At 41.7% G+C, this 12,129-nt stretch overlaps 1 protein-coding gene across 2 annotated transcripts in view; it reads right to left on the minus strand.

The window, feature by feature from the left end:
* The window catches only part of th (tyrosine hydroxylase), a 72,028-nt gene that overhangs the window by 2,194 nt on the left and 57,705 nt on the right, over positions 1 to 12,129 (minus strand). For both annotated transcript variants that reach the window (XM_078221233.1, XM_078221232.1), the window contains exons 9-11: positions 5,342 to 5,411; positions 1,343 to 1,399; positions 1,084 to 1,179 (exon numbers count right to left, since the gene is read on the minus strand). In XM_078221233.1, the coding sequence (XP_078077359.1) occupies positions 1,084 to 1,179; positions 1,343 to 1,399; positions 5,342 to 5,411 (223 nt within the window). The remainder of the gene's footprint in view (positions 1 to 1,083; positions 1,180 to 1,342; positions 1,400 to 5,341; positions 5,412 to 12,129) is intronic.

The following is a 12,129-nucleotide window of genomic DNA, read 5'->3' on the forward strand; positions in this document are numbered from 1 at the left end:
TGTCAGATGAAAATCAGCCAACCTTAGCTATTGGTTGAAGTGTAATCGCAGGTTTGCTATCTACTTCCATACATTAAGGGACATGCAGATTTTCATTTTTAGCAAGTTCCGAAGCCACATGGAATATTGCTCGTTATACAAAAAAGCAATACTTTATTCCTGCTCTCTAAATCGCCCAAAACAGATGCATTTTGAAATACGCTCCAGGTACTGATTTCTCACGTCTAGCTGGGTTACAGATTCAGGAATGCAAACAGTCACCTAGTATCTTGTCAAATTCACACAATCCTTCATGCGTAAACTCACAATAGCAAACTATTTGAATATTGGCACATCAGAACCAAACCCAATGCTTTCTTTACCTGAAGCACATGGTGGGGCGAAACACGGCAGGAGGAGTGCCTCATTAAGAGGGCAATCGGGTAAGAGCCCTAAAATTTGCAAATGTGTGTGAAACTGAAGATCAACACAATAGTTGATCTACAGTTTACTATAATATAGTAAATATTCTGAATGTTTATGACATTTAAAGGGAAGATATGGACAACATACACTCTCCAAAAAGGGATAATCAATGACTTTGACATCAGTGTGAGGCAGACTTAATCAATAATTACCCAAGAATCTCCAGTACTTTTCCAATACTGGTGAGAGGGACCAGACCCATTTGTGAGGTTTTGACAATCGTTGTAAAAGAATCATTGTAAAAGATTCCAGAGAGATTGCAAACAAGTCAGGTTATCAGGAGAAAGCTTGAAAATTACACAATAACCAAGTTCACAGCAGTCAACCTGCATTCTGATGGGAATGGGGCTGCCTGACCAATCTCTTCAACCTCTTTAAGAATGGTAGCATCCCAGTGCACTGTGCCAACCCCTACAATGTGTTGTAAACTTGCAAAAGTCAAACTCAAAACTATGGGAATTCAGGATAAATCTTCATGTAAATCAGGTGAAACATTGGGAAAGAACCAGAAAACGAAAAGGTCACTTTTGAAAATCTCTTTGAAGTTAAGTTGAAAAAAAAAGAATATTATGCTGGAAAAATTATTTTTGAGATTAAAAAAAGGTACACATCACTCACAATTAGTTCACCATAGGCTGACAGCAGACCAGCTCCATATGCTCTTATTTCACCATTTTCCTTGCACAGTCCAAACTCCACAGTAAACCAATATAACTGCAAAAGACAGGTTACAAAGAATAATTACCCAGCTTTGTTCAGTGCTGTGTGGGGGTGTAATGAGGTAATTTGCGTGGTGTTTGCTTTATATTGCTTATTTGAGAATTTAAATTAACAATCAACATGAATTGCATACAGGTGTGAATATTGTAAAGCTAACCGTGGAGAGCTTTTCAATTTCCTCTTCAGTTGCTCCGAGGGAGGCAAGGCCAATATTCTGAGGTGACAGAAAGAATTAGAAGTTATTGTAATCATGGGCAAAAAAATAAACACTGCCCATTCACTGAAACTTTCTTTATTATTCAGGAAGCCATGTTTCTCCAACATCGGATGGTGATGGCTAGCACGAGGGGACATAGCTTTAAATTGAGGGGTGAGAGATATAGGACAGATGTTAGAGGTAGGTTCTTTACTCAGAGAGTAGTAAGGGCGTGGAAGGCCCTGCCTGCAGCAGTAGTGGACTCATCAACATTAAGAGCATTCAAATGGTTATTGGATAAACATATGGATGATATTGGAATAGTGTAGATTAGAGGGGCTTTAGATTGGTTCCACTGGTCGGCGCAACATCGAGGGCCGAAGGGCCTGTACTGCGCTGTAATGTTCTATGTTCTATGTCCTATAACATTGAGACTCTCAAACAGCCTAATCACCTGTTTCCCAGTGCAAAACTGGTGATTTCCATCACTTCCAGGATAAAGACAGTGGACGGTATTTTACCGCCCCACCCGCCATGGAAATCGGAGCGGGCGAGGGGTGGACAATGGGAAGGTCCATTGACCTTGGGTGGGATGTTAAGGTTTTGGGAGGAGCGAGACTGTAAAATCCTGCCCAGCAGGTGCATGGGAACACCACTAGCGCAATGTTCCCTTCTATGTCACCATCCTAACTTGGACAGTTTTTGCCATTCCTTCATCATTGCAAGGACAATTCTTGGAACTCTCTAGCAAACTCCAAAACTATTCCCATTGCTATGCAATCTTCTTCTGCTTCATATATTTATTCTATTTTCCCTTAAAAAAAAATCAGAGTCCCTATCTTGATCAGCATTTCTTAAGTAGCCCATTCTCTAGCAACCTTCTCTCTTCCACTTCTAAACGAATGATCCTTCATTATTGACTCCTGAATGAGAGTTTTTCCTATTTAACCTATTAACTGACAAATCCCCAGGACCCGATGGAATCTATCCAAGGCTGCTCAGGGAGATGAGAGATGAAATCGCTGGGCCTCTGACGCAAATCTTTGTCTCGTCACTGGACACAGGTGAGGTCCCAGAGGATTGGAGGATAGCTAATGTGGTCCTGTTATTTAAGAAGGGTAGGAAGGATAACCCAGGAAATTATAGGCCGGTGAGCTTGACGTCCGTGGTAGGGAAGTTGTTGGAGAGGATTCTTAGAGATAGGATGTATGCGCATTTAGAAAGGAATAAACTCATTAACGATAGTCAGCATGGTTTTGTGAGAGGGAGGTCATGCCTCACTAACCTGGTGGAGTTTTTTGAAGAAGTGACTAGAATGGTTGATGAGGGAAGGGCCGTGGATGTCATCTACATGGACTTTAGTAAAGCGTTTGACAAAGTCCCTCATGGTAGGTTGGTGCAAAAGGTTGGATCTCATGGGATAAAGGGGGAGGTGGCTAGATGGATGGAGAACTGGCTTGGTCACAGAAGACAGAGGGTGGTAGTGGAAGGGTCTTTTTCCAGCTGGATGCCTATGACTAGTGGTGTTCATGGTGTGGAGATGCCGGCGTTGGACTGGGGTAAACACAGTAAGAAGTTTAACAACACCAGGTTAAAGTCCAACAGGTTTACTTGGTAAGCCACACAAGCTTTCGGAGCTGCAAGCCCCTTCTTCAGGTGAATGGGAATTCTGTTCACAAACAGGGCATATAAAGACACAAACTCAATTTACATGAATAATGGTTGGAACCATTGAAGAAGAGGCTTGTGGCTCCGAAAGCTTGTGTGACTTTTGCTACCAAATAAACCTGTTGGACTTTAACCTGGTGTTGTTAAACTTCTTACTAGTGGTGTTCCGCAGGGCTCTGTATTGGGATCTCTGCTGTTTGTGATTTATATAAACGATCTGGGAGAAGGTGTAACTGGGGTGATCAGTAAGTTTGCGGACGACACGAAAATGGCTGGACTTGCAGATAGTGAGGAACATTGTCAGAGGCTACAGAAGGATATAGATAGGCTGGAAATTTGGGCAAAGAAATGGCAGATGGAGTTCAATCCAGATAAATGCGAAGTGATGCATTTTGGTAGAACTAACGTAGGGGGGAGCTATACGATAAATGGCAGAACCATAAAGGGTGTAGATACGCAGAGGGACCTGGATGTGCAAGTCCACAGATCCTTGAAGGTGACGTCACAGGTGGAGAAGGTAGTGAATAAGGAATATGGCATGCTTGTCTTTATAGGACGGGGCATAGAGTATAAAAGTTGGGGTCTGATGTTGCAGTTGTATAGAACGTTGGTTCGGCCGCATTTGGAATACTGCGCCCAGTTCTGGTCGCCACACTACCAGAAGGACGTGGAGGCTTTAGAGAGAGTGCAGAGGAGGTTTACCAGGATGTTGCCTGGTATGGAAGGGCTTAGTTATGAGGAGAGATTGGGTAAACTGGGGTTGTTCTCACTGGAAAGACGGAGGATGAGGGGTGACCTAATAGAGGTGTATAAAATTATGAAAGGCATAGATAGGGTGAACGGTGGGAAGCTTTTTCCCAGGTTGGTGGTGACGTTCACGAGGGATCATAGGTTCAAGGTGAGGGGGGGGGGGGAGGTTTCTCACGGATATCAGAAGGACATATTTTACACAGAGGGTGGTGGGGGCTTGAAATGCGCTGCCGGGCAAGGTGGTGGAGGCGGACACACTGGGAACGTTTAAGACTTATCTAGATAGCCACATGAACGGAGTGGGAATGGAGGGATACAAAAGAATGGTCTAGTTTGGACTAGGGAGCGGCGCGGGCTTGGAGGGCCGAAGGGCCTGTTCCTGTGCTGTATTGTTCTTTGTTCTTTGTTCTTTCTTTAAAACTCTTCATAATCTTAAAAGTCTTTATTAAATCTCACATTAGCTTTCTCTGCTCCAATGGAATAGTCCCTGTATCTCAAGATTCTTCTCAAATATGAGTGCATTCTCATTCCCAGCTTCAACCTCTATGCCATTAGCTCGCTATAGTTTTAATGTTTGGAATAGGTACTCAACCTGTGTCCATTACTAGAACTGTAGCCTCCTCATCCCTGTGTCCTAAGGATTATGGGGAAGGGAGAAGCAAGGACATTAGCTGATTAACAGTCTCTACGTGACAATGAATTCCATGTCTACTCAGTGTTCAAAGGTAATGATCAAGGGGGCAACAAAAAGGTTTTGAAGAGACGGTTGGTATTTAAGTAGCTCCAGTAATTGAAGTTGACTGTCTATTCTACAATATCACAATGTGGAGTCTTTAGCAGTTGGGTTGGTTAACTGTAAATATCCCAGTTGTAAGGAAGAACTTCTGTGTCAGTTCTGATGCTATAGCTGCTCGAAAATTACAATTACCTTAATATGTCTCGTGAATAGAATACATTTATCATAACACACAGGTTAAAATTTGACTGGTTCCTTAAATCAATGAATAGTTTCTATCTGTAAGAAATTCAGTAATGTGCTGGGGTTGCCAGTGTAATAAAATTTATCCCATTGATTTTTGCAGGGTACATAGAACAACATCCTGAAACAACAAAATAGTTATGAAAAATACAGCAGCTCCATAATTCAAGATATGATCAAAATCTCACAGATCATCAGATAATTAGTCCCAATCCCATGCCCTTTCCCCATAGCCCTGTAAATATTTTCCCTTCAAATATCTATCCAATTATCTGTTGAACATTATTTGCTTCCATTCCCCTTTCAGACAGTGCATTTTAGATTATAACAACTCATTGTGTAAAAACATGTTCTCCTTATTTTTGCAAATTGCCTTTAATCCCTGTCCTCTCATTTCAGAACCTTTGTCAATGGCAACAGTTTCTTCTTTTTTAAGCTATCAAAACCTTGCTTATTTTGAACACCTCTGCTAACTCTCCCTTCAATGTTCTCTGATCTAAGGAGAACTCCATTGTCTGTTACTGTACATGATAAATATTCACAACAAAGGAAGATGGAACTACCTGAGAAAATTGAGCAAATGTCTTGTCAGCCAACATGGGCACATGTCCCAGCAGCTCATGGCAGCAATCCCTACATATAAAGAGTGAGAAGATCAATGTCAACCAATGTTATAAATTATTCCTCTATCTTAATCAATATGTTCTACAATGAGCAATTCTTCATGATGCTGTTTATTTCTCTTCCTCTTGCAGACTATGAGCCTATGGGACAGTTAGTGCCACTGGCATCGCATGCCCATGAGTCCCTTGTCCAGGTGTGAGGCTAGAAAGCAAAGCTCTGAAATCTCTGGGCTGTATACAGGCACAATGGCTGATTTCCACCTGGGGCAGCCACAATTCTGCCCTCCTTGCACCAGTCTTTTAAATTTCAGCAGAGTCCTGTGCGTGGATGTTTTGCTTTTCCCCAGTAAGTCAGGAAGGGGTGGCTAAGAATTTCCTGCTCCCGAGAAATCTCAGTTGGAGCTGGTATGAATCCAACTGAAAGCCTTAGGAACCCTCAAACTTCATAGGGAAGAGTGATGTAAATCCCAGGAATAACCTTCTGCATAGGACCTGCTCATTCCATGGGAGCAGAAAAAATAAAGAAAAGAGCTTTGTGAATTCTTCACTATCTTCCCCTCTGCTTGGTGATGCTTCAAAGCAGGGTTGTCATTCCTGGCTGGCATTGCTGACATACCCTTGCAGACAGGTTGCACATGATAAATAAACCCTGGTAATACCAATAACCCCAACTCTGTGATTTGGGATAATGACTCCAGCCAGTAGGTGAAAAGGAAAATGTGGTATGGGAGTCATTGTTGGCAGGGTGGGTGAGGTAACGTTGGGGTTGGTTTGCTGAGGGTTCTGTTCTGCTATGCTTGCACCAGCAGAGTACTTCCCTTGTATTCCCTTGGAATTTCAGGATTGAATATTGATAGGTTATCTCTCCTTGGGGATGTCATACATAACCTGCATGTAACTAACGTACACATTCCAGTAGAATTAATTGGATAACATTGGGAACCATGGCTGATCCCGTTTCCTCTCTACTTTGCACAAAGTGATCAAGAACAATTGCATTAGTCTCACCGTTGATCTGTCTAAGATCAGCTAACACAGTAAGAAGTCTAACAACACCAGGTTAAAATCCAACAGGTTTATTTGGTAGCAAAAGCCACTAGCTTTCGGAACAGGCTGTCCCTTCATCAGGTGGGTGGGAGTTCTGATCATAAACAGGGCACAAAGACACAAACTCAATTTACATGAATAATGATTGGAATGTGAGTCTTTACAGCTAATCAAGTCTTAAAGGTACAGACAATGTGAGTGGAGGGAGCATTAAGCACAGGTTAAAGAGATGTGTATTGTCTCCAGACAGGACAGCTAGTGTGATTTTGCACATCCGGGCAGGTTGTGGGGGTTACAGATAGTGTGACATGAACCCAATATCCCGGTTGAGGCTGTCCTCATGTGTGCGGAACCTGGCTATCAGTCTCTGCTCAGCGACTCTGCGTCTTTCTGCCCTGTTTATGATCAGAACTCCCACCCACCTGACGAAGGGACAGCCTGTTCCGAAAGCTAGTGGCTTTTGCTACCAAATAAACCTGTTGGACTTTAACCTGGTGTTGTTAAACTTCTTACTGTGTTTACCCCAGTCCAACGCCGGCATCTCCACATCAAGATCAGCTAACACAACGCTAAGGATCAAACGTGGGTCTTTTCTGATCTGTTGTGGCTCACTAGCAGATAATGCATTGCCCAATGAACCATCAAGGAGTTCTTACACTTCTTTGAATAATTAAAGGGGAGGTAAACATTAATTGTCACTATTGGTAGTGTAAGTCTACTGTGACTGATACCCACAATCTATTGATTAATATACAATATAATACGACATCTTCCCTGATGGCTTAATGAAGAAGTTCATGTTCCATAGTATTAACCATACACAACATAAGATTCATTTCCTGCTCTGTGTTAAATTAGCTGATCTCAGCCAGGATGGCAACTGAAGTACTATAATTGGCCTCAGTAATGTGTTTATGGAAGATTCTCTGTTAAAAATACTCTTAGAGTATCACATAATGACAAAGGCTGACTGTGATGCCCACTACAGTAAAATAGACCATTTCCACAATATCAAGGCTTGCATTTGAATAATGGGCACTTGGATGAGTTACTGGAGGGTCACTGGTACCTGCAATAAGGTGTCAGTGACCTTGAAAGAGAAGGAATGGAGGGATGTTGGAGAACTGAAATTCCTTTCATCCTTTCATCTCCCACTTCAGATTACCACATCCATTTTTTCCCCCATTCATCAGTTATTTTCAGATAAGTACTTACATCTGTGTGGTAACAGCACTTACTTCCAAGCCCCTTTGGAACATTCCATCAAAGAAAATCAAAAGCAATTATAAAGTGTGATTGTTGTAATGTATTCACTCTCATCAGAGTGGGTCATCTCATGTTCAGTTAACAATATGCAAGTCCCAGCCATATGTTATAACTCAACTGTTAAAATTGTGTTCAGTGTGGTGAAGGTTGGTACCAGCTTGGAACCAGGATGGGTAAGTTCATGATTTTAGGGAAACTCTCCTGATATAAGGGAAATTTTGTCATCTTGTACTGATTTTCCTTCTCCAGACAGCGAGAGTATGTATCTCACCATATTGATTCTCGGGGGTTGCATTTTTAGCATACAAAATATAATCCTCATTGCTTATATATGATTGACAATTCCAATGTGTCTAAAAGATGACAGGTGTCATCAGTTCATTTTGGCGATTTCCATTATTGCTTCCTGCACTGTCTGATACTGTCTAAATTATCGCAGCTTCTGGTCCTGGTTATCAAGCTAGGTAGAATAATTCTGCATCAGTCCATCCCATTCTTTTTAGATCAGAAGACAAAGAAAACAGACAATACAAAATCATGAAGAAAGCTCACTCAGACGTAAGCAGTGCTAAGAGTGTCAAACTCAATCATCAGTACCAGGCACGATGTATATGATGTCTATCAAATGCCTGTTTCAGATCACAATAATGATAATAGTTGTCAGTTCTGCCTTGGCTTCTTACTGTTTCCTTAGGTTTTTCCTTCAAACGAATAACCATGACAAAGTAAAAAATGTGAAAACACATGGAGTGCATCGATTGTGTGAAATTGACTGTGATCTACTTCTATTGCCTTTCCTGGTTTAGTGATGTCCTCCCCATTAGCGCTGACGAAAATCCCCTTTGGGGTAAATGCCACAACTCCCCTCACTCCTCCAATGGTCTTGTGCTAATGTCAAATTGATGTTGTAAAAGTGATCACCTTTCTTTCCCAGCCTTACCTGTCCAGTTGCTTCAGTTGACCCACTCTTACTACCATCCTACTGGTACAACTAAGTTTCTTTCAACTCCCACTTCTGGTTTCAAGCTAACGTTGACCTTCATCCTACTCATACCAGCTTTGTTCATTGGTGGGTCGTTCTCATGCAGCAATTACCAAACTCAAACCCCTGTTTAGTAGAAATCAGTATGAGACACACTAACAAAGCTTCACTCAATTGTTCTCACATCATTCTGCTTTCAGACAATGTTATAACTGCCACAGATTTTCTCAGAGATCAGGTCCCTGCAAGTTTCTTCCAACAACTCTGCAGTTCCTGCATTTGGATTGAACCAGTTTCCAAATACTTCTTAGGACATTATTGGCAATAAGTATCCTTCCAATGGCAATGTCCATTTGGCATTTTGGGCAGAGTTTAATGCCCCAAATGCCAACTATTGACTGCTATGGTTCCCTGCCTTGTCAGGCCTTCTCACATTTCATAGCTTTGAGATATTCAAGTTGGAAAAGCCCATTCAATTCTTAGTCAACTTGGGGAATGAGGCAATAATCAACAGTCTTTTATCGTCTATGAAATCACCTTATTCAGATCTTTTCTGACATTCATAATCTCTCAGTTCCCTGTGCCAACCTGAGTTGGTAGAGTTTTGAAACCAGGGCTAGATAAAATCTTATTCAAGCTACTCTCCAACACAATGCCCAGTTCAGTCTATCAGACAACCGTTCCCATTACACAAGAGCAGCTCATAAATCTACTATAGGTTCAAACTGAATCTTTGGTTTGTGATTTGCCACATCCTACTTCTTAAGAAGGAAAGTGTTATTTAAATTTAGATAATATGAAAGGAGTGAAGGACTGTGGTGATTTACCAGTTGAAAAATCTACCAAATCAGAATCCACAAATTTTGCAGAAACCTTTAATTTCCAAAGCTCTGGGTATCATTCTTGCAGAGGGTTATGACACCAATTTGAAACCCTTTCTATACATTTCCCCATAAACACTGGCCTTTTATGTCCATGGGCTTTCCTTTATGTCAGTCATTCATTTGTCAACACTATCTGTAGTTGGCAGTTGTGCAGGGGGAGTGGTGGTGGTGGAGAATGAACTCAGCAGTAGTGTGCAGCCATAAGTTATCAAATCCTATAAACTCCAGTTTAACAAGGGTTCCAGTTTCCAGATTCCGTTTCAAAGGGTAAAGCTTTGGTTAAAAAGTTTTACTACTTTACCCTTCTTCCTCATTGAGAGATTTCACTAAATTCTGTTGAGTGGTCACAATGCACCTCTACAGTTTCAAATACCCAACATTTGGACAATTGGGTAGTTAGGTCCATGCATGGCATTTGATTGCAAGGGCGAATCTTTTTGCTGAACAGGCAGAAGCAGCTGAAACAAAGTTATGGGATTAAGATCTGTGTGAGACAACAGCCAACAGACCATAATGGAGCTTTAATGCTCAATTGATGAATATATTCAGACAAAGACTGACAGATTTTTAGGGACTAAGTGAATCAAGGAATATGGGGGTGGATTGTGCAGGAAGGTGGAATTGAGGTCGAAGATAAGCCATGATCTCATTGAATGGTGAAGCAAGCTTGAAGGACCAAATGACTTACTTCTGCTCCTATTTCTTATGCTTCATGTTCTTAAGCAGTATACCAGACCAAATTTCCCTGATATCTCAAACTACCAGACATACAGTATTGTCTGAGCTTGTCAAGGTCTATGCAGTCACATTTAGATGTTTCCTGACTTAAAAGTGATGAGCTGCTATTGTTTCTTTCATTGGTTGATAATGGGTTGATAATGTTCCTTGTCTTGGTTGATAATGAGTCCTCTCACAAATTAATATTAATCCTATTAGATTAATTACTCATATGCCAATCACATTGCCTGCTAGTTAAATATCATTAAACTGTTTTGATGGGAAAATTTGATTTGATTTATTGTCACATGTATTAACATACAGTGAAAAGTATTGTTTCTTGTGCACTATACAGACAAAAGATACTGTTCATAGAGAAAGAAACGAAAGAGTGCAGAATGTAGTGTTACAGTCATAACTAGGGTGTAGAGAAAGATCAACTTAATGCAAGATAAGTCCATTCAAAAGTCTGACAGCAGCAGGGAAGAAGCTGTTCTTGAGTCGGTTGTACATGACCTCAGACTTTTGTATCGTTCTCTCGAAGGAAGAAGGTGGAAGAGAGAATTTCCAGGGTGTGTGGGGTCCTTAACTATGCTGGCTGCTTTGCCGAGGCAGCGGGAAATGTAGACCGAGTCAATGGATGGGAGGCTGGTTTGCATGATGGATTGGACTATATTCACGACCTTATGTAGTTCCTTGTGGTCTTGGGCAGGGCAGGAGCCATACCAAGCTGTGATACAACCAGAAAGAATGCTTTCTATGGTGCATCTGTAAAAGTTGGTGACAGTCGTAGCTGACATGCCAAATTTCCTTAGTCTTCTGAGAAAGTAGAGGCGTTGGTGGGCTTTCTTAACTGTAGTGTTGGCATGGGGGACCAGGACAGGTTATTGGTGATCTGGACATCTAAAAACTTGAAGCTCTTGGCCCTTTCTACTTCGTCCCCATTGATGTAGACAGGGGCATGTTCTCCTTTAGGCTTCCTGAAGTCAATGACAATCTCCTTCATTTTGTTAACATTGACGGAGAGATTATTGTTGCCACACCAGTTCACCAGATTCTCTATCTCATTCCTGTACTCTGTCTTGTCATTGTTTGAGATCTGACCCGCTAAGGTGGTGTTGTCAGCAAAGTTGAAAATCGAATTGGAGGGGAATTTGGCCACACAGTCATAGGTGTATAAGGGGCCTTGTGGGGCACCGGTGTTGAGGATGATCATGGAGGAGGTGTTGTTGCCTATCTTTACTGATTGTGGTCTGTGAGTTTGGAAGTTCAGGATCCAATTGCAGAGGAATGTGCCAAGGCCTAGGCCACAGAGTTTGGAGATGTGTTTTGTGGGAATAATAGTGTCGAAGGCGGAGCAGATGGAATTTAATCTGGACAAATGCGAGGTGATGCATTTTAGTAGATCCAATTCAGATGGGAGCTATAAAATAAATGGCAGAACCATCAAGAGCATAAACACACTGGAGATTGAGGGGTGACCTTATAGAGGTCTATAAAATAATGAGGGGCATAGACAAGGTAGATAGTCAATATCTTTTCCCAACGGTAGGGGAGTCTAAAACTAGAGGGCATAGGCTTAATGTGAGAGGGGAGAGATACAAAAGTGTCCAGAGGGGCAATTTTTCCACACAGAGGGTGGTGAGTGTCTGGAACAAGCTGCCAGAGGTAGTAGTAGAGGCGGGTACAATTTTATCTTTTAAAAAGCTTTTAGATAGTTACATGGGTACGATGGGTATAGAGGGATATGGGCCAAATGCGGGCAATTGGGATTAGTTTAGGGGTTTTTAAAAAAAAGGGCGGCATGGACAAGTTGGGCCGAAGGGCCTGTT

The sequence above is a fragment of the Mustelus asterias genome, chromosome 9 (assembly GCF_964213995.1).
Source record: "Mustelus asterias chromosome 9, sMusAst1.hap1.1, whole genome shotgun sequence".
Lineage (NCBI taxonomy): Eukaryota > Metazoa > Chordata > Chondrichthyes > Carcharhiniformes > Triakidae > Mustelus > Mustelus asterias.